At 38.3% G+C, this 25,257-nt stretch overlaps 1 protein-coding gene across 3 annotated transcripts in view; it reads left to right on the forward strand.

Annotated features, from left to right (window-relative positions):
* The first annotated feature begins 6,241 nt into the window (after positions 1-6,241).
* TXLNB (taxilin beta) overlaps positions 6,242-25,257 on the forward strand; it is a 41,707-nt gene continuing 22,691 nt past the window's right edge. Inside the window, exons 1-4 of one of the 3 annotated variants that reach the window (XM_027604073.2) lie at positions 6,242-6,375; positions 8,637-9,080; positions 17,226-17,317; positions 21,980-22,150. In XM_027604073.2, the coding sequence (XP_027459874.2) occupies positions 8,651-9,080; positions 17,226-17,317; positions 21,980-22,150 (693 nt within the window). In that variant the 5' untranslated portion in view covers positions 6,242-6,375; positions 8,637-8,650. Of the gene's footprint in view, positions 6,376-8,636; positions 9,081-17,225; positions 17,318-21,979; positions 22,151-25,257 lie in introns of those variants that run through there. The other 2 variants (XM_027604075.2, XM_027604074.2) reach the window with 2 other exon arrangements.

The raw sequence follows: 25,257 nt of genomic DNA on the forward strand, positions 1-25,257 counted from the left end.
AGCCCTTGGCAGCCATTAAAATTCAGCTCTACCCTCAGTGGACACATTCTAAATGAACAAGGCAACACACAGACCGATGCTCCCGGATCTCTACTACATTCAGCAATGTAGTAAGGAGGGGCTTTTCAAAGATGAGAGATCAATATTATACAATGTGACAGACTTTATTCTGACCTTCCTTGGACAAAATATTGACACAAGCCAAATCTCCTTTGTACAATGCATGCAGCAAAATCTTGTTAATTCAGATTAAACAGAGAATCAGTGTAAAGAAGCTTACTCTAAAATGTATCTGCATTGTTTATAAGAAGAAATTCATGATTAAATTATTATCACGAAAAAAAATTTAAGTGTAATCAAATAAGGCCACTTCAGAAGTGGAGCTCTTTCCAAGCACAAGTGTAGCACCCAATATTTATGCAAATTTCAAATGATTTCCTTTATTCACGAAAGCTAGTTCACATTGTCCTTCCTAGAGACAATCCTTGTTTGGTTAATTCTTGCTTACATGTAATAAAACCGAAGTCTTTTCATAGGATGTGAATCATAATTTTCACTTCTGGAGACCAACTGTACGCAACAAGTACAAATTAAAGAAGCATCACCATAAGAATTGAACATTGTAACTTGCTGCATAGGTTTTTATATTTAGACTAATTGAAAATAATTTCTGCTCGGCCACAATCCTACATTTTCCCCTTTTCCAGAAACACAGAGGTGTTGTCTGACGAGTAGGAACATAATGTACAAAGATTTGCTCCTCACCCCAAACCAATCTAACCCAGGTCAAGTACATACCATGACCAAGATAAACACAATAGATTCTCACATTTAACCTTGCTTCTAGACAGCAACAAGTTCAAAATGCTTTTAGTGTAGAAAATATTAATTTCCATTTCACAGGCTTCACTTCAACACATCATTATTGGAATTAGTTAACATAGATTGTGTGTTCATTATACAGACCACATTTACTATATTAGTCTCATAACAGCGATATAAAATAGGTAGTCCCATTTTACAGAGAAGGAAATTAAAGCTGAATAAGTTAAAATATAGTCTAAGGGGGTACCTGGCTGGCTCAGTCAGAAGAGCATGCAACTCTTGATCTCAGGGCTGTGAGTTCAAGCCCCCCATTGGGCATGGAGCCTACTTAAAATAAATAAATAAAATAAGATAGTCTAAGCAAAAGACAGATCTGGAATTCATACGCAAGCTGCCTGATTTTCAGACTTACAATCTTAATTATTATGATTTCTGCTTCCCTTAAATCCACAGTAAAAAAAGTATAGAATTAACAAACTCATATTTGATAAAGGTCTTAAGTGAGTCATTTAATCTAATTCTCCCCCACCCCAAGCAGAAATTTCTTCTTCAGTATCTCTAAAAGAAAGAACAACCAAGGCTCTACAAGATATTTCTGGTACTGAAGCTTCTGATTTGGGCTGATAGTTCATTTCATTGTTGGACCAGTGTGATGGTTAAACAGATCTTCCTGACTCCAAGATGGCATTGTAAAAATCTTTCTGACCTCGTTTTCTTCTAAAATTCTATAGCAAACAAGAACAAGAAATAGAAACTTATAACCTCAATGAAACCAGAAAAAATGGATCTGTAAACCCCAAACCATAATGAATGAGGACTAGAATAAAAGACATAATGGTAAATAACCTAACAGAAAAAGGATGTTTAACAGAAATGGGTTAGTGAGCTGAGGGAAAGGCAGCAGGAAAGTTAGAAGCAACATAATTTTCCTGGCAGACTTTGAAAAGACTAAAGAATTTGAGGTTAATACTCAGCAAACAGAGGTACTATCAAAAGTAGTAGTAGGGCTGGGTTTATTTTAGTTTTGGGTTTTTAATTAAGGGAATGAACAGTCAAACCCAATGGTCCCCAATCCCACCTCACAAAGTAAAGTAACTTCTCTCCACCCTTTCAGGATAACTAAGGATTGTTCTCTGGGGAAGCTTCACCAGAAAGACTCTGCATTCAGGGATATGAGGCCCCGAGGAAGAAGAAGGTGAGCAACAATGATAAGGGGGAAGGAAGTTAAAGCCATACGTCTCTAGATTTAAAAACCCATTAAGCATCCAACACAATAAATGAAAAAAGATGGACATCAAATTTTATCATTGTGAAGCTTCAGAATATAAGGGATAAAGAGAAGATTCTAAAGATTCCACAAAGGGAAAAAAAAAGAAAAGAGGATCATACAAGGGATCAAGAATAAAAATGACTTTCCACTTTAAAGAAAAAAAAATGGAAACCTAAAAGACAAAGGAATAATGCCTTTAAAAATTCAATAGATATGTAAAAACAGTTTTATCAAAAAAAGTTTTTCTACATTTTGTAAAAAAGTTTACATCTAGCCAAGCAATCAAGTAAGTATTAGGGTAGCAAAAAAGGCATTTGAGACATACAAAGTCCCCCATAAATGCCTTCTCAGAAAGCCAGCATACAATATGTTTCACTAAATGAGGAAGTACACCAAGAAAGAGGAAGAATGGGAATCAGGAAACAAGAGAGAGATAAAGGGATTTCCCAGGATGACATCAGGGGAAGTGCTAGGACCACAGCTGTGCAGCAGGCCAAGAAAGTCACCAAACCAGACTGTAGCAGAAGTCAAGTCTCTGGGGATGTTTGTATATGGAGGTGTTATCTCCAAGAAGATACTAGAATGTATAAATTATATGAGAGATTTTACCTTGGGGAAAATTGCATAGCAAGGCATTTTACAGAACTTTTGTGCAGTTTGGGAAAACAGAGTACTCTCGATACTAAACAAATGAAAAGAGAAGGTAGTCATTAACTCCAGGAAAAACAAAAAGTTACAAAAGAATAGAATTATATACAATCACAGTGCTTTACCCAACTTAACAGTGAACATTTTTTCAATAATGAAAATATAGAATATTAATTAAAAATGTGTTATATTTTATGAAGAAAATGAGGGAAAGGGGGATATAGCTAAAATCTTTATTATTATGGGAAGACAATAGGTAATGTCAAAAACTGATGAGCTGACAGGCAGCAAGCTAGGCGTTATTTATAAATGAAACAGTAAATCACAGAAGAAATATCTGGATTGGTTTAATATTATTGCCCCTTGGGAACATGACAAGGTTGGAGGAACAGGGTGATGAGGGGGACAAGGGATTATTGTTTCTTGTGATAAATTTTTTAGCACTGATATTAGAAATTAGACTTTCTATTTTCTTATAACATTTGCATAAAAATCAAAATGTTATTTTCCCCAAAACTTCCGTATAATAGCTCAAAGGTTTATTTTATAAAATCACTGAGTTCTGGGGTACCTGGGTGGCTCAGTCAGTTAAGTGTCAGACTCTTGATTTTTGGCTCAGGTTATGATCTCAGGATCGTGAGATCAAGCCCTGTGTCAAGCTCTGTGCTCAGCAGGGAGCCTGCTTGAGATTCTCTCTCTCTCTCCCCTCTTCCTCTGCCCCCACCTCTGCTCCCCCGCCTTCTCTCACAAAAATAAATAAATAAATCTTAAAGAAATAAAGAAATAAATAAATTAAAATACTATTATTATTAATTTGTTCTCTTTACATTCCCAGTTCTTTGGGCCTCTACCAGGCTACAGATGGAGTCTAGAGAGCTACAAGCTTGTTTGTATTCATTTCAATAATAATTGAAAATGTATAAGCCTATCCTGGATCACCTGGATAACTGTCATTTGGTGCCATCACTATCATGTGTATATCTATCAACTTAGCTCAAAGTAGCACCACTTTTTTTTTAAGTTTTATTTCAATTCCAGTCAGTTAACTTATAGTGTAATATTAGTTTCAGGTGTATAATATTGTCATTCATCACTTCCATACAACACCCTTGCTCATCACAAGCACACTCCTTAATCCCCATCACCTACTTAGCCCATCCCCCCACCCACCTCCCCTCTGGTAACCATCAGTTTGGTTTCCACAATTAAGAGTCTGTTTCTTAGTTTGCCTCTCTTTTTCTTTCTTTTTTTCCTCCCCCTTTCTTCATGTGTTTTGTTTTATAAATTCCACATGAGTGAAATCATATGGTTTTTGTCTTTCTCTGACTGACTTATTTCACTTAGCATAATAATCTCTAGCTCCATTTATGTCATTGCAAATAGTAAGATTTCATTTCTTTTTTATGGCTGAGTAATAGTCCATTCTTTATTTTTTTTCTCAGATCTAGGGTTAGGATTAGGGTTAGGGTTATGGCCAGGGTGAGGGTATGCAAGTAGTATTATTTTCATAATTGCAAGAAAGTAAGAAAGAGCTATAAATTATACATTAGTATCAAAGGAAGTCCAGTTGAAATCATGGCCGGTAATGTGAATGAAACTTATGTAATCATTCGGACGGACCAAGTGTTAAAGAAATCGAGTCATTTCATAAGGTACACTCTAGAAGAGTGTCATAAACTCAATAGGGCCAGCAGGCAGTACCATATTCATGTTGCGAGTAGCAATTTGGGTTCAGCAAAATATTATCTGTCACATAAAAGTAATGTTCATTTAAATTTTACTTATTCATTTTGTAAGGTTTTAAAATAATATATACTTAAAATTTGTATCATATAATAACTATAAGCAGCAGAAGTATATCTATTTTTATATTAGTACATATTGGTACAAATGATAATATAATAACTTATTTCGATCATGGTAAGTTCTTTTTTTTTTCCTTTAAATTAATTTCAACATTAAATCAAATTTGAGAAGAACTGACTTACTTTTTGTATTCACTGAGAGATCTAACTACACCAGTTTAATGCAGTCCAGTATGCCACCCATTTGTGGCCCTCACCAAGGACATATTAACTTAGAAAGAAGTACTTTTTCTCTCACCCATTTTAATTTACCAACTTTATCATCAAATGATGCAGTAACAGCCTATTGTTGGGAACACTTACCTGTATATAACTTATGCCTCCCCTGAACTCAGAGAAAGGCATGAGAAAATGTTTGGGGGCAGAATATTTTAGTTTTCCTTTACTACTGTAGCAATTTACCATGAATCTAAGAGCTTTAAAACAACACAAATTTATTATTTTACAGTTTTGGAAGTAAGAACTCCACAATGAGTTTCACTGAGCTAAAATCAGTCATCAGCAGAATTGCATTCATTTCCCAAATCCCTTGGTTTGCGGCCCCACATCACTCTGACCTCTTTTGGAGTCCTTTTCTGACCCTGACCCCCCTGCTTCCCTCTTTTATTTTTAAGGACACTTGTGATTACACAGGGCCCACCCAGATAATTCTGGATAATCCCCCCATCTCAAGATCCTTAATTTAATCACATATGCAAAATCTCAACGTCTCTTTCATCTTGTAAAGTAACGTATTACCAGTTCCTGGGATTAGGATGTGGACGTCTTTCTGGTGGCACTATTCTGCATACCACAATGGGTATCATTATGCCCAGCCAGTCCCAAGAGCAGGAACTCTGATGGAGAAACCCGCCTTGGAAAAGTGTGGGAACATGTTTTCTAGAAAGAGAACGAAAAGGGCATGGATGTAAGGTAAGAGAAAGGGGCATTTTATGGTGAATGAAGAGAAGATTCTTTTCCTGAGGAGGATTAAGGAGCAAGTTGAAGACGTAAGAAGGGTGGAAAAACTTGGAAAAGCAGTTGGTGGAAAAGGCTCCAACTCAGGAAGAAAAAGTGACTGCCTCCCCAAGGGCTTATCGAGATGTGAAGGTGGTGACATGCTTAAGATGTGGGATCTGAGGCCAATTACGCCAATTACCATGTCCGTGAAGATGCCACCAAACCCAGCGCCAAGACAGCCACCTCCATTTGTATTTCAAATTTTACAAACAAACCAATGACATCAGAATTCAAGTAGTTCTCCCACCTCCTTTTTGTTATGCCATTGGAATTTCCCCCCATGATTCCTACAAGAAATCTGACGCTAATTCGACTAGCATAAGAAGGAAAAGAAAGATGAATCATGGACCACACTGGAAACAAACTAAGGAATAAGAAAATATGATCTCCCCCCAAAAGAACAACGGTGAAAAATTGTGTTAACAGAGGGGCTTATAGTGAGAGTTTAAACTTTTTAAAGGATAAAACATGGAGAGTCTGATATCTATCAGCTGTTTCTCTTTCCCCAGACACTTGCCCCCGGAGACAGCTACTGAAACTTGGGTGTATTTCTCTCTTGCTGTGTCATACACTGTTCCTTTCCCTCCCCACCCCCTCCCTGCTCTCCTGCCGCATGGGTGCCTGTGTGTGTGTGTGTGTGTGTGTGTGTGTGGTTTCTCTCTCCCTTGTAAGAACACAGCTGCCTGTCTCCTGTTGTCGCCGCTCCTCTGACTAGCTTTTTGCAGCCTCTTGCCTCTCCTTCTCTTTCTGCTTAGCTCCTTGTCTCTGGTAAGTGTGACAAACGCTCCCCCAAGCCCTGTGAGAAGGTGTAGGGTGCGGTTTGTGGTGTTCGAAACTTGCAACTTTGAGATTGCTGCTGAACTGTGGAAGAACTTTCCATTGTTTTATTTATAATTGAAATGTGTTACTCAGGAAGGGATGTGTGTGATAATCTGCTGGGTTCCCCGTACAAGTGAAAATTCTCAGAGGAACAACAACAACAAAAAAAGGCAATAAAGTGTATTAAGAAGATAAAATTTAGAAATAATTTCTTGCTGTCAATTCATACAGAAAGGAACAATTTAAAAGTAGTGGAGTTCTTTGACTTTTTTTCCCCTCTTGTTGATTTATCTTGAGGCTACTTTTAGGAATTGAGTTGTCTTGTGGTTTACAGTGACTCAGTTATTCTGTTTTAAAGTAAATGTGGGCTTTGAGTTTAAAGGATATCCGTGGAATTAATATTAAAAACATCAATGGCTGTGGCCTCTGAGGAATGAAGAATAAATCAAATACAACACAACTTTTGTATTTAGACTAACCATACTAAAATTCCTGTGAAAAGTCAGTTTTAAATTCATTGCTCTGAAGTTGGGGTTTAACTTTAGATTTTATTCCTTCCTCAGAAGGCTCCCTAACACTTTAAAACCCACATATGTATTTAAGCCAGTACATGTTTACTGCTTTTAGTTCTGATTTTAAAAGGATTCTCTTCCCTTGATTTTTGAAGAAGAAGAGCTAAATGTCATGGCTCCTTTTAGAAGAGCTTAAAATAACTTCTGGCTGGACAGCAGGTGCCATGTATCTTTCTCGGAGCTTAGGGGAGGCATAAGTTAAATATAGATGAGTGTGCCCAACAAGTAGGGGTCAGGATAAAGAAATGCCAGTGATGAAAACAATAAGGCTGTTTACTGCATCATTTGATAATAAAGTCGGTACATTAAAGTGGGTAAGAGAAAAAAAGTACTTCCTTCGAAGTGAATGAGTACTTGATGAGGGCCATCAGTGGGAGGCACTGGCTGTAGGCTGAATTTTCCGTTCTTATTGGGGTCCAAACACTTGACATCCCCTGCCCTGAGAACAAGAGAAACAAGCTGTGCAGTGCATGGAACAGTATGTTTTTGTTTTTCCTCTTGGGTAACCACAACAGCAAAACTTGTGCATTATGAGAACACCATCATATTTTTATGCTGTTAATTAGCAGCATTGCCATTAGATACCATTTACAAATAAAATGCACCATCATTTAAAAGGCTAAGTCAACTCTATTGCAACCCGAGAAATGGAGATAGCCAGAAATCCTGGTATTCTTTGACTGAGCTTGTACTTCAGCCCCTATTTCCAAAGAGGCCATATTATATGTGGATTATTTCCCAAGTTCATTCCCTTCCTATTCATTAAACATTACTATTTCTTAAAAATTACAAAGTTATCCTAGAGCTTCTTGACTGAGAAAAAAAGGGTTGTAATCTTCTTTTTTTTTCTAAAAGAAAGTCAGTTTTTATATTGGAACAAAAAAGTATAATTGAAATTCAAGACATTATTATTATGACTATCAGCATGGTTCCAAACTAGTTTGTTGGTTAATTTGTACCTTCCTCCATTCTCTGTTTTATTCCAAAAATGAAGCTCGTTTGAAACTCAGAAAATGTATCCTGCTGATGGATAATTATGTGTTGCTCATCTGAGAAAAGGAAAACACCTGAAAAGCAAGAAAGTATTTCCTGTATATAGTATAATAATTCATTTATATCAATGTACTCATATTTATCAAATCTTCACTTATGAATTAGAAGAGTTTATGACTGCTGTCATTATGAGTGATTTTAGTAAGTTCAGTCACTCTCGTATTAAATGTTTTCACTTTGAAAAAAAATAACAGCACTTTAAACATTTTAAATATAGACATCTATGTACTTCCAATGACCATAAATCTACATAGAACAATGTAAGAGAACGTTAACACAAGTTGTCTTAAGCAATATGACAAATATAACATGAAAAACAATATCTTGAATTACTCCATTAATGTCAATCATAGGAATTTCTACTGGAATTTAAAGACCAAAACCAAAAATATGCTAATATTATGACTCGCTTTGGAAAAATGGCTTCCCACTGTTTCTACCTAATTAATTGAAATATCAATGGTTTGTGAAAGTACATTCATTCTATGTTAGAAACTGTAATTAGTAGGTGCCCTTTTGGGGATATCCTTACATTTTACATATAACTGGGTTAACTATATACAACTTGACTATGCTTACCATTAGATACTACTCCCAGTATGGAGATGAATCACTCTGTACAGCTCTCAGGAGAACCCCAGTCAACACCTCCAGGGGACAGTTCATCATTACCCAGTCAAAATGGCTTGGAGAAGCCAGATGATAAGGATTCCGCAACCCCACTTCAAGCACCAGAGGGGAAGTCAGGTGTGCAGTCTGAACAGGGAGCTCATGATATCTCTGAGGAGTTGAATCGACAATTAGAAGACATCATTAATACCTATGGGTCTGCTACTGAAAAAGAGGGTCCCACCAAGACAAAGGAGCAGCCTGAGAACATAGAACCACCCGACAATGAGGATGGGGACTGTGATGAGGCCACTGAAGAGACAGAGAGAGAACCCATGGCTTCTGGAGAGCCAACCACAGCCAAAGAGCCTGTCAGCAATAAAGAGCAAAAGTTGGAAAAGAAAATCCTAAAAGGATTAGGCAAGTAGTTATATTCTAATGCATGACTTTTCTTCGATGATTCCTAAAACGGGGCACTTCCTCCAAACTTTACTAAAAGCCACATTTCATTTTTGGATTACTGTAAGAGTTTCCCTCAGGGTCTCCCTACACTTTCCTTGCTATACTTGTGTTTAGCTGCTTCCCCTCAAAAGAGAGAAAGTGAACTTTTCAACATGTTACTCACTTACCCTGTCTCCCCAGTGGTTTCCCACTGCTCTTAGGACGAAGACTAAAATTCTTAACATGGTATTTCAGGCCCTAATGGTCTAACCCAAACCAGTCTCTCTAGCTTTATCTCCCATCACTCTACCCCACAGTATCTCCCTCCTGAACTCTCTATCCCCATCACCACCACTACTACTACTGCCTAATTGCTCATCATTCTGATCTTCTCTATCAGTTTTTTGAACATAGCATGCTCCATCCCCCACAAAGCCCACATACATCCTATTTTCTCTACCTAGAAATCCTTAAAGTTCACCCCGTTGGGCTGAATTTAGCTTACAATTCAAATGGCATTTTCGTAGCCCAACCCTAGATAAGGTCTTCTTGTTTTCTGTTTCTATTGTACCGTGTTATCTTTCCTTCTTTGCATTTAGCAGCTTTTGAGAGTGTACATTTACTTTTTGTGATTATTTAGTTAATGCATGTCTTCTTTTAGCTCTTTCAGATCAAGAACAGGGACTGTGTGTGTATTCAGACATCACTGGATGCCTAGTCTCTAAGATAGTGGATGACACATGCTAGGTGCTCAATAAATATTTGTTATAAGGACGAATGAACAAGGAAATGAAAGGAAAATTACTTAAAGCAAAGCTAGTGGAATCTGGATTTAAGCAAAATATAAATATAGAGATGGGTTTTTTTTTTTTAAGATTTTATTTATTTGACAAAGAGAGAGAGACAGAGAGAAGAAACATAAGCAAGGAGAGTGGGAGAGGGAGAAGCGATGTGGGGCTTGATCCCAGGACCCTGGGATCATGACCTGAGCCTAAGGCAGACGCTTAATGACTGAGCCACCCAGGTGCCCCTAGAGATGGTTTGTATATAAAATGATTGTTAATTAGATCACTGAGTAGTATGTTCTCTTACTATATAAAATATTTATTTCACAAAACTTTAAAAAGTATCAATTATAGAATGTCAAAAATTGCACAAAATAATTTTACTCTCATTAGTTTATTGATTCAGCAAATATTTATTAATGCCTCAACTTTATGAGGTACTGGGCTAGGTACACAAAGATAAATTAGTCAGCAAGACCCTTTGGTTAAGTAGCTCTAAATATGGAGAGAAAAGCAGACAGGTAATCTAACTGTTATATAGGATAAGTGCTAAGAACAGGCATGGGAAAATTGTTAGGAGACCATGAGGGATTCTACACCAAAAATGGCTGTGAAAGAAGGATGAGAGAGTTAATTTTTTAGCTACTAGTGAAAGCATGTTACTGTACATAGGAGAGCCCCTCTGCCTGTCTTTCCTTGGTGAATTTCACTGTGACACTCAGTACAAATACCACCTCCTCTATGGTACATTCCCAGACATGCCCAGCTAGAGTTAGCATCACCTTCCTTACCTCTCCAGTAAATTTTCTGCATCAATCATTTGTTTATACACTTGCCTCCCAAGGGAGGTGGAGAATCTTATCAGGGACAGCTATAATGTCTTATTCATTTCTGGAAGATAGTGTGGCAAAGTGAAAGATCACGGGCACTGGAGTCAGAACTGTGTTCAGATTCCAATAACAAGCTATCTATAAATCCCAAAATATGTCTCTGCTGGCATGGGATATCACCATGGTACTTAAAACTCATTGTGGGCAATGCTTTTAAGAAGGGCTAAAAGACACATTTAAATAGGACACGTGATTCACCCAACATAAAGAATAAAATAACCCAAATAATACTTTAAATATATCTACCAAGTTGCAAAGTGCAAGACTGGAATCACTCAAGTGTTTTGGTTCTTTGGGAAAGAGAATAAAGTTGCTCTGTGTTCAAAAGCTGTTTTTCCTTATCTATCCAAGACATCTCAGAAATGTCCCTTTGTATTAGTCATTGTTAAACTTCCCATAAGACAGTATATAATCTCATCATGGAGGGTTATGATTTCAAGTGTTCCTAACCCGGAGAGTTCTTTTGCTTTATCACTCTACAACTATCTATACAGAGGAATGTACATGTGTTGTATCAGGATATGAAAAAATTAGGGGTAAAATTAAAGATGACCAATTTTGGTTTCTTCTCTGTCTTCCATGAGTTATTTCAAAATCTATAGTAACCATCTAATTACCAAATAATCAAAATAATTGTAGAGAAAGAAAACATTCCACAACTCTAATTCTGCCACTATGTCCAAGTTACCAGATTTCAACTGAATGTTTGATCAGAACCAATGACTGTGAAGTCGGGTACCCACTTGCGTCCACCCTAACTACATGTATGTGAATGCTGACACTTCCATGCCAGTCCTCCAAACACCATCAGCATATTCTTCTAAGCACTATAATGTTTCAGCTACATTATGAGACTTAAACATTTTTAGGCTAATCTAAATATGTAACCACCAGTTAAAACATGATTTCAGCTGTCTGCAAGTAGCTTTAGCAGGCTACTCAGCTGTTTATTGTCTAGACCAGTGGTTTTCAAACTTAACTGTGCATTAGAGTCAAATACAGAATTTATGAAAAATGCTGTTCCTGAGTACAGAAATTCAGAATTGGGAGGACTGGAGTGGAGCCAAAGTACCAAGGGTAATTCTGATACAGATAGATTGTGGAAGCAATGGTTCTGTTGTTTCAGAAAGTTCTTCCTCCGTCCTTTTGAAGAAAAAGTGAAGTCCTGGCTGTGGTCTTCTTTAGAATCTATTTGGACCTTTTATAGAATTTTAGTAAATCATTTGACCAGTAACTGAAAATATATCCTTAGATTTTGCTTAGATACTTGATCAAAGACAAGTCTTTCATTATTGCATGTTTATCAGATAATATCTGCTTTATTGGTATTTTTGAGATGCTGAAATGTTCTGGCTCTCTAACGTAAAATTTTCCGTAGTATATACTTTGGGATATTTGAGATTTCAGACAAAGTTAAAGTTCCCTTACTGCCAGAATTCTCTGACCTTTAATATATGCAATGAAAATCTCAGTAGAGATGGGCATAGTTTACAACATTTCCTGGACTTACTGGACCAAAGACACCCTTCTTTCATAGAACACCTTTGATTATTTGGGAAATGTCTCTACAACCCAAGTACCCAGGACTTGTTTTTCCCTTAGGGACTGCATATCTTCCCACCATTGACATACTATACACCAGAGCAGTTGGAGGAACATTTTTAAATCTCTTTAGTTGATAGAGTCACTTTCCCCTTGGCATATGAATTGAAGGAAACAAAAACAGATTCCCCATTAGACAGATCCTGACACATCCTGTCAACATCTAAAGTAACCCCCTTACCTCCCCGACCCCATCCTCCAGACTCACAAATGTCTTATTAATCCCTCCTCTGCCAACAGTACGTGGGCTGCACAAGCACCACATAGTAATAAGCACAGAACAATGATAAAATAGAATATACGTTCTGACATTCAGGTTGATAACTGATTGAGTAGGAAATCAGAGGTTTGAAGCATAAGCCTGGGAGGAAAACAAAGCTGATCCACAGGTCCAGTCTGAGTTCAGAATACGTCTAGTCAGCCCACTAATTTTATAGACAGGGAAATTGAAGCTCAGAGAGTTTAAGAGTCTACAAAAGAGGTTACTCAACTAGTTGATGTGATTGTGAGATTAGTCATAAAGAAAGCAAGGGGGCAGAACTGAAGTTACTGATATTGCAGGATTGAAGAGACATACAAACTAACTGGTGTATTGGTTAAGGAGCATTTACCATAGCTCAGTTAATGGTTTGTTTTTAGTTACAGGCGACTTTCAGTTGTACCTTTGGAGGACCTTGACTAGAACAGTGGATTCTGAAATGTTTTTAGAAAGCCATTTACTTACTCTTCCTTAGAATGGGCACTTTCCCAGATGATTTGTTTCTCCATTTTAGCTTCATTGCTAGTTTCACTGTGAAAGGGGGATAAACTGTTGCCTGGATACAAATGCTGAATTTTTGGAAGAGATGTTAGGAGACCACAAGAATTCAGGGAAAAGAGGAATCAACAGAGACTGCAAGGTTCATGAGCAGAGTCACAGGGAAGCTAGATTTTAGGCCACATCCTAAACAGAGGGAGAGGTTTAAAAATAGGTCAAATGGGAGAGAAAACTATAACTTGAACAAAATGATTAGCACTCTCTTCTGATCAGAATTAAGAATAGATGTATTCATTTCCTACCGTTCTTCCTGGTATTTTTCTTTTTCACTGAGGTTTTGCTTTATTTTTTTTCCCCTGGAATAATCTCCTCATCATTAGACTCTTGAAGGTTTTTTTTTTCTTTTAAGAAAGTTTTCTGTATAGTTATAGCCAAGAAATTGCTAATAGTTCAAACATATCATCAACTGACCTAATAAGAAGTCCAGGTCCTCTCCCGAACTGAGTGAGAGGCCGAAGTTCCAAGTACATATAACAAGGTGACTAAAACACAAAAGATATAAAATGTTGGCCAAATAAAAACAATACAGAGTAAGCAGTATTTTCAAAACGGATAAGCCATTAAAACTAAGCAAAACAAACAAAAACCAGACTATGAGAGGTGACAATGAGGCATAAGAGACTCTTGATAAATTTTAAAAGTCTGGTTTTTTTCCCCCCAAACATATTGGGAAGACAAATATACCACCCAAACATTGTTAATTTTGTTGTTGTCTAAATCAAGCTAAAAATGGTTAAAATTATTCCAGTCATGGAATCAACAAATCCTAAATGCTAAACTCAGAACCCATTCAGTCAACTTAATAATTTTATAGACAGGGAAATTTAGGCCCAGAGAGTTGAAGACTCTACAAAACAGGTCACTCAATAAGTCAGGGACACAGTCTGTTCTAGAACCCAGGGTCTAGTCCTTATCCTTAGTCCAGTGTGAATTTAACTACACTGTCCTTTTTTATCAACATACACAAATCTTATTTCTCTCAAAAGATACCTATAGATACTCAGGAATTATTTGTATCATAGTCACTATTTTTAAATTGTGTTAGAAAACAAAATTAACATTGAAATATGAATCTGGGTCTAACATTTGAAACAGAACATTCACGATCTTTTCCAGCTTTAAGCTTCTGCCATAACACATGGAAATCAGGAAGGGGAAAGAGAGGCACACTTGTGTGTCCAAGACCAAATTTTAGCCCCAAATTTCTAGAAGATAATTTTGGAAGAGAAAAAGCCAGGTTTTAGACACTCATCAAATCCGCATAAACTTAGTATAAACAGTTATCACTATGCTAAAAGTTTAAGAAAAATCCCAGTCCTCATTTATAGAGCTGATTTCATTATCTCAATTTAATGTTTTAGTTTCTTTGATGTAAAAATCATTCCTTTGTATTACAATACTCCCTCAGTCTACAACTGTGTCATTGGCCATAGCCATGTGCGACATGGCTGCTCTTGTTGCTCAGGTGGTCCTACCTCCTTGTAGACTTACTACTAACTGACTATTTTGTGGACGGATGGCCATATGCCCTTCACCTGCCTTCTCCAGCTTTAATGGGGACTTCAGGTCTGTCCCTTGCTTTCTTTATGACTAATCTCACAATCACACTGCTTTGGAATGACACATCGGGGAAAAGGCAGGTCATTCCCTCCCAGGAAAATGTCCCTGAAAAAAGTCAGTTTGTCTCTTGTGTTTGCACTATCACCAAATGACCCCATTTCTGTAGAACTGTAATTACAGCCTTTATTAGAAGATGAGCAATCTCTGTCTATTCCTCTTCTCCTCCATAATCCCACACAGCATTCTAGTCCAGCAAACCAATGGAAGTTTAAAAATTAAGCTCCCTGATGTCACAAATTTATTCATTCTGTACATGCTTATCTCCGGTTTCCTGGGTTTTTGTGTTGTTGTTGTTGAAGGGCAAAATAATTTTTGAAGGATAAATTGATGCTTCTGAATGTTGACCTTCTACACAAAATAACAGGACATGAGAGCAGAAAGATACCTCAGTGAGTGTGCCCCAAACAAAACAGAACAAAACAAAACCCTCTTCTCACAGTTAAAGAAAATAAAAAGGAAAGAAGGTACTTCATGTGGAGAGAAAAAGAGACCCACTGGACTCACTCAAATGTTTCTATGTCCCCCAAATGAGACACATAATGGTTTTATGTGACCGTACTCCTACTAAGAGGTATCCTAAGCATATACTCAAGAGGCACAGGTGAGAGTAAGATCTGTCTGTCCTCTAGTCAATCACAGAGTTGTCTTCAGGACAGTGTTCATTTAATTCACATGCTACTAGTGGGCACAGGTTGGCTTTGCTTTGTTCCACCATTACCGACATTTACTGAGAACTTGCCATGGACCAAACATGATCTGGGTCCTGGGCCAAATCTGATCCACAACAATCTCTTTCTTCTAATAGACGACACTCACTCAGGACGACAGTCATCATGTGGGACCCTTTCCCAGACTGAAGACAAGGGTGAAGGGATGTCACATCCTTCCCTGTTAATCGAGAAATAACTCTGAGCACAGGCACAGGAGAGGTGGGGCAGCACAATAAGCCCCAGGCCATAATTGGAGAGCTGGTGGGCACCTCTCACACCCACCTTCTCCCCGTCGTAGGCCATGTCTCTAATCTGAATTGACTCACTGGGCAGAGATGGACAAAACCGGCTGTTAGGAATGAGGTCATGTTTTTTAAGAAAAAATTTCCTTTTATTTCTCTGGGTTTCCTGGCATCCAAATTCCACATGGGAATGAAGTGATTTAGAGCAAGTAGACAAACCTTGGATTCAAGCCTTGGCTCTGCCAGTACTAATTATGTAACTTTGGCCTTCACTGGGCCTTAGTTTTTTAATCTATAAAATTAATCAGTTGTCTGGATGCTCTTTAAAATCCTTCTAGACCTAAAATTCTTTGATGTCATTAGAGTTACCAGATTTAGCAAATAAAAATATAGGATGCCAAGGGGAATTTGAACTTCAGTAAACAATGCAAAATTTTTTTTAGTATAAGCATGTCCCATGTCATATACTTCATATGGTAAGCCTAATTCCATGATTTATCTGCCTCCCCAGGATAAAAGCAAATATTCTAGCAAAAGGGAAATGCCTGTTCTTGGGGAAAGGTTGTCAAAGTTGTTAATATTCTTATGTAGATTTACATCAGGAAACGTGGCCTCTACTGTGTGGCTTGACCTTCCTATTCTAATTAGACAGAGGGGCCGTCACTCTGTTCCACCTTGATCAGACTCTTTGAAAAGATACCATCAGTGGTACATGCAGGCCCCAGGGTCCCTCTCCTCCCCACCAACACTCAGCCCAATGGCTACTTGAAAACAAGATTTCCAGGCCCACAGAAAGGCAAACAGGGAGGCTGAGCTAAAGAAGACAAAAGGAAGAAAATGAGGAAAGAGAAGAATCTGAGATTCACTATCAAATAATCATGAACAGATGAGTCTTAAAAATGTAAAATAAACTCCAAGTGGGGTCAGAAAAGGAGCCTGCCAACAAAGATTAAGGCCTGGGCGGGAAGAAGGAAGGGCCAGGAAGGCTGAACCCACTGTCACAGAGATACAAAAAGGCCTGTGGGAAGGCCCTCTGTGTCTTGGCTTGGTTTTCCTTCTATGTTGATTTTATTCTCTGCTAGGTAGGAAATATGAGCAGAACATTCCCACCCAAACTTCACGGAATGCATTCATGCACAGAAACAAGACAGTTGGTTCCCCCCCCAAAAGAGAAAAAAGGTACTAAAAGAACAAAACCAAAACCCAAAAATGGCAGACTAAACTGTCAAATTCCTGTGCTTTGGGCTGGAATTCTAGAACCGCATGCATCAATGTTGGCAGTTTGGTGGGCGTCAGAAGTTTTGATTGGCTGCTCTCCTTTTTTTTTAAATTAATCAATGCGGGGAAGTGGGTGACATATAAAGTCAGTATTTTTTATTCTTTTGACTATTTTCAAAAGATTTAAAACATTTTTCTAAATGTCTTTATGGTTTTTTTGTTTTGTTTTGTTTTTTGAAGGCAAAGAAGCCAACGTGCTAATGCAAAATCTGAACAAGTTGCAAACACCTGAAGAAAAACTTGATTTTTTATTCAAGAAGTATGCCGAATTGGTAAGATCTCTGATTAGCTCTTTGTGTCAGAAAGATTCAGGCTCTGGTTAGAGCTGAGAAAAGGCCATTCGTTTTTCAGGTACCTCATTAGAGACCATAGCTGGTTACTTCACACAAGCCAAAGCGAGAATACATGAAAGCAGAAATTTTTTAAAGGAAAAAGAAACAGAAAAACTGAGGAAAAACAGCACAACAAAGAAAGAGGATAGAGTTGGAGTCTATTCTGCCTTCAGTTATATGTATAATTTGGGGAATGGAAGAGAGAATTAGAGATCACTGAAAATTGTGGATATTTTAAAGTTCTTTTTGGGTTTGTAATAAAACAGAAATATAATCGACTTAAAGGCAAACTTTCATTCAGTTCTTTTTTTTTTTAAGGATTTTATTTATTTATTTGAGAGAGAGAGAATGAGAGACAGAGAACACGAGAGGGAAGAGGGTCAGAGGGAGAAGCAGACTCCCCACTGAGCAGGGAGCCCAACGTGGGACTAGATCCCGGGACTCCAGGATCATGACCTGAGCCGAAGGCAGTCGCTTAACCAACTGAGCCACCCAGGCGCCCCTTTCATTCAGTTCTTATGCCTAGGTGTTTTGAGGGGTCCCCTCAGGAAGGCAAGTTGGATGAGTTTATCCTACCCTCAGCTTGTGACACCTTCTCATTTGGTCTTGAAAACTCTATTTGTTCATTCATTCAGTCAGTCATTCATTCAACCATTCCTTTGTTCTCTTTGGTCTACATTCTTCTCCCCCCCCTCCCCTGTGGCAGTGTTTGATGTGGATTGCTTTGTGCCTAGTTCTAGGTCCTCTCCAGACAGGATCCCTCTGGATAAGGCCACTGGGAGGCAGAGAAGCCACTCAGAGACATCACAGAATCGTGAAGGGCACTGCCTCCCCGCCAGTACTCCCACAATGGGTCAGTTGGGAAAAAGAGGAGGGTTCAGTGAGGCCAGCCTCTCTGCTACAGGACTGCCATCTGAGGTCTGGGCCACTACTCCCCGGGGTGTGTGACCCACCGCTGGGATGTGACACCCTCTGACGTGAGGCTAGCCAACGTGCTTCTCCGTCCCATCTTCTTCCTTTTTTTTTTTTTCCAGACTTTATTTATTTATTTATTTGTCAGAGAGAGAGAGAGAGAGCACAAGCAGGGGAAGCAGCATACAGAGGGAGAAGCAGGCTAAGCAGGGAGCCGGATGCAGGACTCGATCCCAGGAGACCCTGGGATCATGACCTGAGCCGAAGGCAAACTAAGCCACCCAGGCGTCCCTCTGCTTGCTTTCTTTAAAAAAATATGTTTTCATTCACTTATTTCTTTTGGACAAGCAGTGACAGGAGTATGACGCTAAGTTCACACAGCAAAATGCTTCCTCCAGGCGGCAGGTTGAAGGCAGAATTACGTTGCCACTAACGAAGTTTCAGTCAGAGCCTCTCACTGGCATGGGCCCCTCTGAGGCCCTGCATGCAATTCTCTTTTCTTAATTTTGGGGTTTTTTGTGTGTTTTGTTTTTAAAAGAGGGCCTCCAAAACTGAATGAGCACAGGTGCACAAACCCCTCATCTTATCCCTACTGATGGAGTTTAACAGGTGACTTGTTTTCTTTCTTTTTCTAACTCTCGTCGTCCCATGGTCCCCATTCGTCCCTTTCTTCCTGTCACATTGCCGCATCTTCTTGGGCTGAACTGTCCTGCAATAGACCCGGAGGAACTCTGAAACCCTGAGTCACTGGCTGGTTGTTTAACTCTGCCAACACTTTTTAATTGTTCTTTAATCACATAAACCCCACATCACGATGATATGAGAAATGCTGCAGACACAAGCAAACATATCTCTAATCCCATAACCTAAAACACAAACTTTGATTTATCCGTCTTCATTCCCAGTGCTGCTATATATGCAGAGATACTTTTTATAACAATTACTTTCATAAGGTACATATATAATTTGGTATCCAGTTCTGTTGGCTCATACAACAGACATTTGCCCATGTAGTTTAGTCTTTATAATTATATTTTGTAATAGTTATGTCATTTTCCAGGAAGTGGCCATTATCTCCTGGGCCTCTAATTTGGGGACATTAGATTCCGTCCACTGTTTGCTTTACCAAATACTGCTGCACTGAACATCGTCATGCCTTAGATCTGTTCCTTCTCCTTCATTTTATGATCTATGATCCTAATCCAGAATTGGGATTACTGAATCAAACGGTATGAATGCCTTTTGTTTGTATAGGGGTTTTTTAAATGGTCATAGCACTTTCCAAAAGAATGGTAGAAATTTATAAAGCAAGTATCAGTATATCAACTTGTTTTTATCGCAGCTTGCTTAACATTAGCTATTAACTGTCCATGAGCAATTTCAACGCCATAAAATAAGTTAGGTTTCAAAAATATTTTTCCCAAAAGTAAGGCCCCCATTCTCACCGACATGTCCATCCTTGTTCTCTTCGGTATTTTCCACATCGTTTTCCCTTTGCCCCTTCAATTTACCTCCTTCTACCAATGCCATTCATATTTCGTTTCTAGTGCCATGCTCCATACTTGGCTGGACTGGGCAGCATTCCAGCCTCGTCCGGAAAGCCATGTGGGGTGCTGCAGCCCACAGCAGCAAACCAGAGAAGCATCACTTCTCCTGTCTGCCTGAGATTTTCTTCCTGGGCCACAGCTATTCACCCTAGGAACTCCCTCCACCTACTCACCCTCCCAGTCAGGAGTCACCCAACAGAGGTTATCTTTCCAGAGAGCCTACTCAACTTAATTAAGCCTTACTTACTATACTTTGGCATTTATATCATGTCCTATAATAAACTTCAAAACCCAAAAGATCATTCTAGGAAAAATGAATACGAGAAAATTGGCCAAAAACCCATTACATTTCTTTTTCAGAAAGGAAAAATTATGAATAATTTCAGTCTTTTACCTGGGGACTAAAACCTATTCCATTGCTCACTGATTTGGACATTAATATAGAAGGTGTCCGATGTGTAAGTATTAACATAGAATAAATCATCAAATTCAAAGATGTGAATCAAACTGCCACTCTAGCTAACTCACCCTTGCAGATTCTGAATCCTGTAATATTACCTACTATTGTTTTCATTAACAAATAAGGATACATTTATTAATAAAGATACCACATGACCTGGAAGAAGTAGTTTTTCTAAGTTTCCTCAGTTTTAATGTAGTTACAACAAATCACTAATACTATTCTGATTTAGTAATTGTCATTAATTTTACTTTTTTAACTTAATAATAAAAAGGGAGAGCAAGAAAAAGAGCAGATAAAAATCCAATATGCCTGTCACAATAGTATAGAAGTGTTATGGTGTCTAAGTGCATCATTAAATCACTAAGCCAGGAAGTATCTGACTGAGGTTGACTCAGTTGCAATATGTTGTTTTCATTCATTAAGAAACCATGTATGTATTCACAAGCCTGAACTATTTGAGTAAAATTAGCCATGCTCTTAAAAAATTGTCAGAAAGTTAAGGGTTTTTATTTAGAGCAAAGCAAGACAGACCTAGCTAAATGTCAAACGTATATGACTTTGCAGTAAAACTAGAACATTACGTTGTTGATAAGCAAGCAACTTCCAACTTATGAAACACATGTAGAGTATCTTCCTCCTGGCACTCAGGTAGATCCACATGGGGCAATGCTCCCTCATCAGGGCCAATAGTCGATGTATGTCTGGAGATATTATGGATGTTACGATTGTGGGAGGTGATCCTAGCATCCAGTAGTTCAGGGACCTACATCTAGTAGGTAGGCTAAACAGCCTATGATGCCCAAGATAGCCCCCCCACAGCAAGAAATTATGTGGCCTAATATTCTAAGTGCTAAGGTTGAGAAACCCTGACATATGATTTAATCTTCAAAAGATAAAGTCTAAATCATAATGGCAATAACAATAATAACAATATCTAAATTTCAGAAAAAGATAATAGATCATTCAAAATCCAAATGTACTCTCTCTTAATGATTCATTGGCCATAAGCATGGAGGCTGGGGGTGGTCAGAGGGCAGGGCATGTTACGGACACTTGCCATTCACACTGCTGAATTGTGCAGCAGCTACCTCTGAAGCTCTGGCGGAAAATCACCAATGGTAGATAGTCAAGAGGTCCTTTCTCTCTTCTCTCCCTGTTTCACAAACCACAAACTTCATCTTCCATTTACCAGGAGGTTGTTTTATGCTTTCCTAATTTTAAAAGAATAGTTGCTATGAGATTGTTTTGAGAAAGAATTGTGAGCACAAAATATACACCAAGCAGACACACCGTTGACCATTGCACCAGTGCAAGGCATTATCGTGAATTCTGACGGCCTACAGATTCCAAGACATGCCCTTCTCTATTGACTGGTATCACTAGAGAGATTCAAGAGAAAGAAAATGATTTCTAGACCACCAAAAAGAAGATCAGAGTAAGAAGGGATCGTTATAATGATAAGGAAAAACCTATAAATGATAGGCTCTAAAAGCCATATCTACAAGTATTGCAAAGTCCCATTTGTGAAGTTTATTTGATTGCAGTGGGGCGGTGACAATAGCAAAAAATGTTTCCAACAACCACAGAGTGATCTTTAGGTATTTCCTCTTGTGATGCTTTTCTAGCAACTCAAAAGCAATTCCTGCCATTTTCTTTTACGTTTGCACCTCTCGTGTCTAGCTGGACGAACATCGCACAGAGCAAAAGAAGTTAAAGCTCTTACAAAAGAAACAGGTACAAATCCAAAAAGAAAAGGACCAGTTACAAAGTGAACACAGCAGAGCTATCCTCGCTCGAAGCAAACTGGAGAGTCTATGCCGAGAGTTGCAGAGACACAACAAGACACTGAAGGTATGTATCACCACCACTCTGAATAACACACTTTCTGGCATGCTGCATAGACACAGGCTTCTGCCACTCATGGAAAGAGCATGAGTTTCTGACCTTCAATAAATTATTTTAACTCCCCAAGCCTGTTTCCTCATCCCTAAAATGGGGATTACACCAACTTCACCATGTGGCCAGGGAAAAATTAAATGAGGTCATATGTGTAGAGTGCTCCGTAGTACCTGACACAGAGCAGGCTCCCAATAAAATGTGTGCCATCCCCCTTGCTTTTTTATTACCTCAAGTTTGTTTTCTTTTTCAAGATAAGACTCAGTTCTACTCTTTAAAATACGAATTTGTAAAAATTCAACAGTTTTTGTATTATAATGAAATCTGCAGGACACGAGAAAAACGGACACAAAACTAACTGACATTAGACAGCAAGAGTGAGAGCCAAAATGTCAATAGTCAGCTGAAAAAGAAGCTACTTGAAAAAACACTGAAGCTCTTCAGACTTAATTATTCAATCTAAAAATAATAGACTGATCTCTCCATTCAGTTTGCATGGGTTTCATTAATTACAGCATAAGCCTATAGCAGTATGCCTAATTTGGTTACACACAGACACTATCTCCATCAATGAAGCAAGATGCAGGGCTCTCCAAGAGAATACTGCAGGCGTCCACAATCCCCTTTCCAGCTGAAGAACTTAAAGCTTTTGACAAACAATAATTAATTAGACACCAATATTTCTGTGAGATAGTTATTATTACATATGTTTAAAAGGAGATCCTTTAAGAAGCAGAGAGATTAAGATCACTGCTGAGTTTGCACAACAGACTTGGGCAGAAGGCTGGAAGAGAATCATGGCTCTTCATATTCCAGACTGGTTTCAGATATCTGGGAAATGGAAGGCCAGCAGGATGAACTATAACTCTCAGATCACAAGTTGTAGGAGAAGGGCTTCTGGCATGTCTTCAATCATTGCACTAGTGACAATCAGAAATGCCAGTTAAATGGGGGCCTGGGGATGGGAGCAGTATTCTCAACTCAAGATACATATTCAAGTAAACAGCACCGTGTGTTTCCATAAGTAGTGTTATATTGTAAGGAGATAAAAATTAAATCCGATATAGTGGGAAGACTATCAACAAAGATGTTTAAAGAATGGGATGGAGCGCCTGGGTGGCTCAGTCGGTTAACTCTTGATTTTGGCTCAGGTGGTGATGTCAGGGTCATGAGATCCAGCCCCATGTGGGGCTGCGGGCTGGGCATGGAGCCTACTTAAGATTCTCTCTCTCGGGGCGCCTGAGTGGCTCAGTCGTTAAGCATCTGCCTTCGGCTCAGGTCATGATCCCAGGGTCCTGGAAGTGAGCCCCGCATCGGGCTCCCTGCTCCGCAGGAAGCCTGCTTCTCCCTCTCCCACTCCGCCTGCTTGTGTTCCCTCTCTCACTGTGTCTCTCTCTGTCAAATAAATACATAAAGTCTTTGAGGGAAAAAAAAAAGATTCTCTCCCCCCCCGCCCCTCCCCCCTAAAATAAATAAAGAAATAAATAAAATAAAGAATGGGATGATGTAGCTTGTGCTCTTTGGATAGCATCCAAAGACAGAATGATGGAAGTGGCAGGAGACCCTATCAGTATAGACACACAGCCTCACTAATGGCCTCCAGTTATGGACAATGAAGTTAAGTATAATTATTGTGCCAGGACTTGCGCTAAATAACATGTTATTTAATCTTCACAACAACCTTGCAAGGGTTAATAGCTCCATTTTATTGCTGAATAAACTGAAACTCAGCAATCCAAATCAGTTGTCCAAGGTCATGCATATATTAAGTATCAAAATCAGGCTTCAAATTCTAAATATTTTTCCGGGTTCCCCCTCAGTTTTTCTTTGACCCATGGATTATTTAGAAGTGTTGCTTAATTTTTATAGCCCATCATACATGGTCTGTCTTGACAAACATGCTATACACACTTGGAAAGAAGGTGTGTTCTACAAACGTTAGGTGTAATTTTGCAGAAGCAACAATTAGCCCTAGATCATTTAGGTTTTTACTGAATTTCTGTCTAGTTGTTCTATCACTTGTTGAGGAAATCTCCTAGTATAATTTAAAATCTAGTATAACTGGGGAACAGTCTACTTCTCTTAATTATGTAGATGTTTGCTTCGTGTATTTTGAAGTATTAATTTGACAGGTATACACATTCGTGATTGTTATGTCTTCTTGATAAATTGTTTTATCACTATGAAATGTCCTTTGGTAATAATCTTTATCTTGATGTCTACATTATCTGATATCAATAAAACCCCTCCAGTTTTCTTATTCTTATTGTTTGCATGGCCTATCTCTTTCCATCCTTATTTCCAAACCTGGCCTTTATATTTAAAGTGAGCCTCTTATAGACAGTATATAGTTAGATCTTACTCATTTTCATTCTTATGATATCTGTCTGTTAGAGTACTAGTCCATTAACATACAGTGTAATTATCAATGTGGTTGGATATGCTTCTACTATTTTATTATTTATTCACTATTTGCCATCTCTGTTTTCTGGTCTTCTGTTCTTTTCCCACTTTCCTTTGGATTATTTGAATATTTAAAAAATTCCATTCTAATTTATCTCTTGGTTATACTTCTTTGTATTTTCAGTGGTTGCTCTGTGATTACCTAAACATTCTTAACTTTCCAGTCTACCTGGAGTTAATACTGTCTCACTTTATGTAATGTGTAGAAACACTGCAACCTAAATAGGTCCATTTACTGACCCCCCCGTTCAAACTATAATTGTTATATGTACCACATTTACATATATTTATAAAGCCCATGAGGCAATGTTATAATTTTTACTTTAAATGATCCTATACATTTCTTTAAAAATTAAAGGTAAAAACTGTCTTCTTTATTTACCCAGATATTTACCATTTCTGACACTTTTTATTCCTCCTGAAGCTTCAGCTTTCTGTCTGGTGTCATTCCCTTCAGCTTGAAGAACTCCCTTTAGTATTTCTTATACTAGTCTGCTGGCAATTAATTCTCTTATTTCTTTTTTTTAATCATTAAAATGTCTTTATTTTGCTTTATTTTTGAAGGCTATAGTCATTGGATATAAAATTCTGGGTTGGCA

This window comes from Zalophus californianus, chromosome 7, assembly GCF_009762305.2.
Source record: "Zalophus californianus isolate mZalCal1 chromosome 7, mZalCal1.pri.v2, whole genome shotgun sequence".
Taxonomy (NCBI): domain Eukaryota; kingdom Metazoa; phylum Chordata; class Mammalia; order Carnivora; family Otariidae; genus Zalophus; species Zalophus californianus.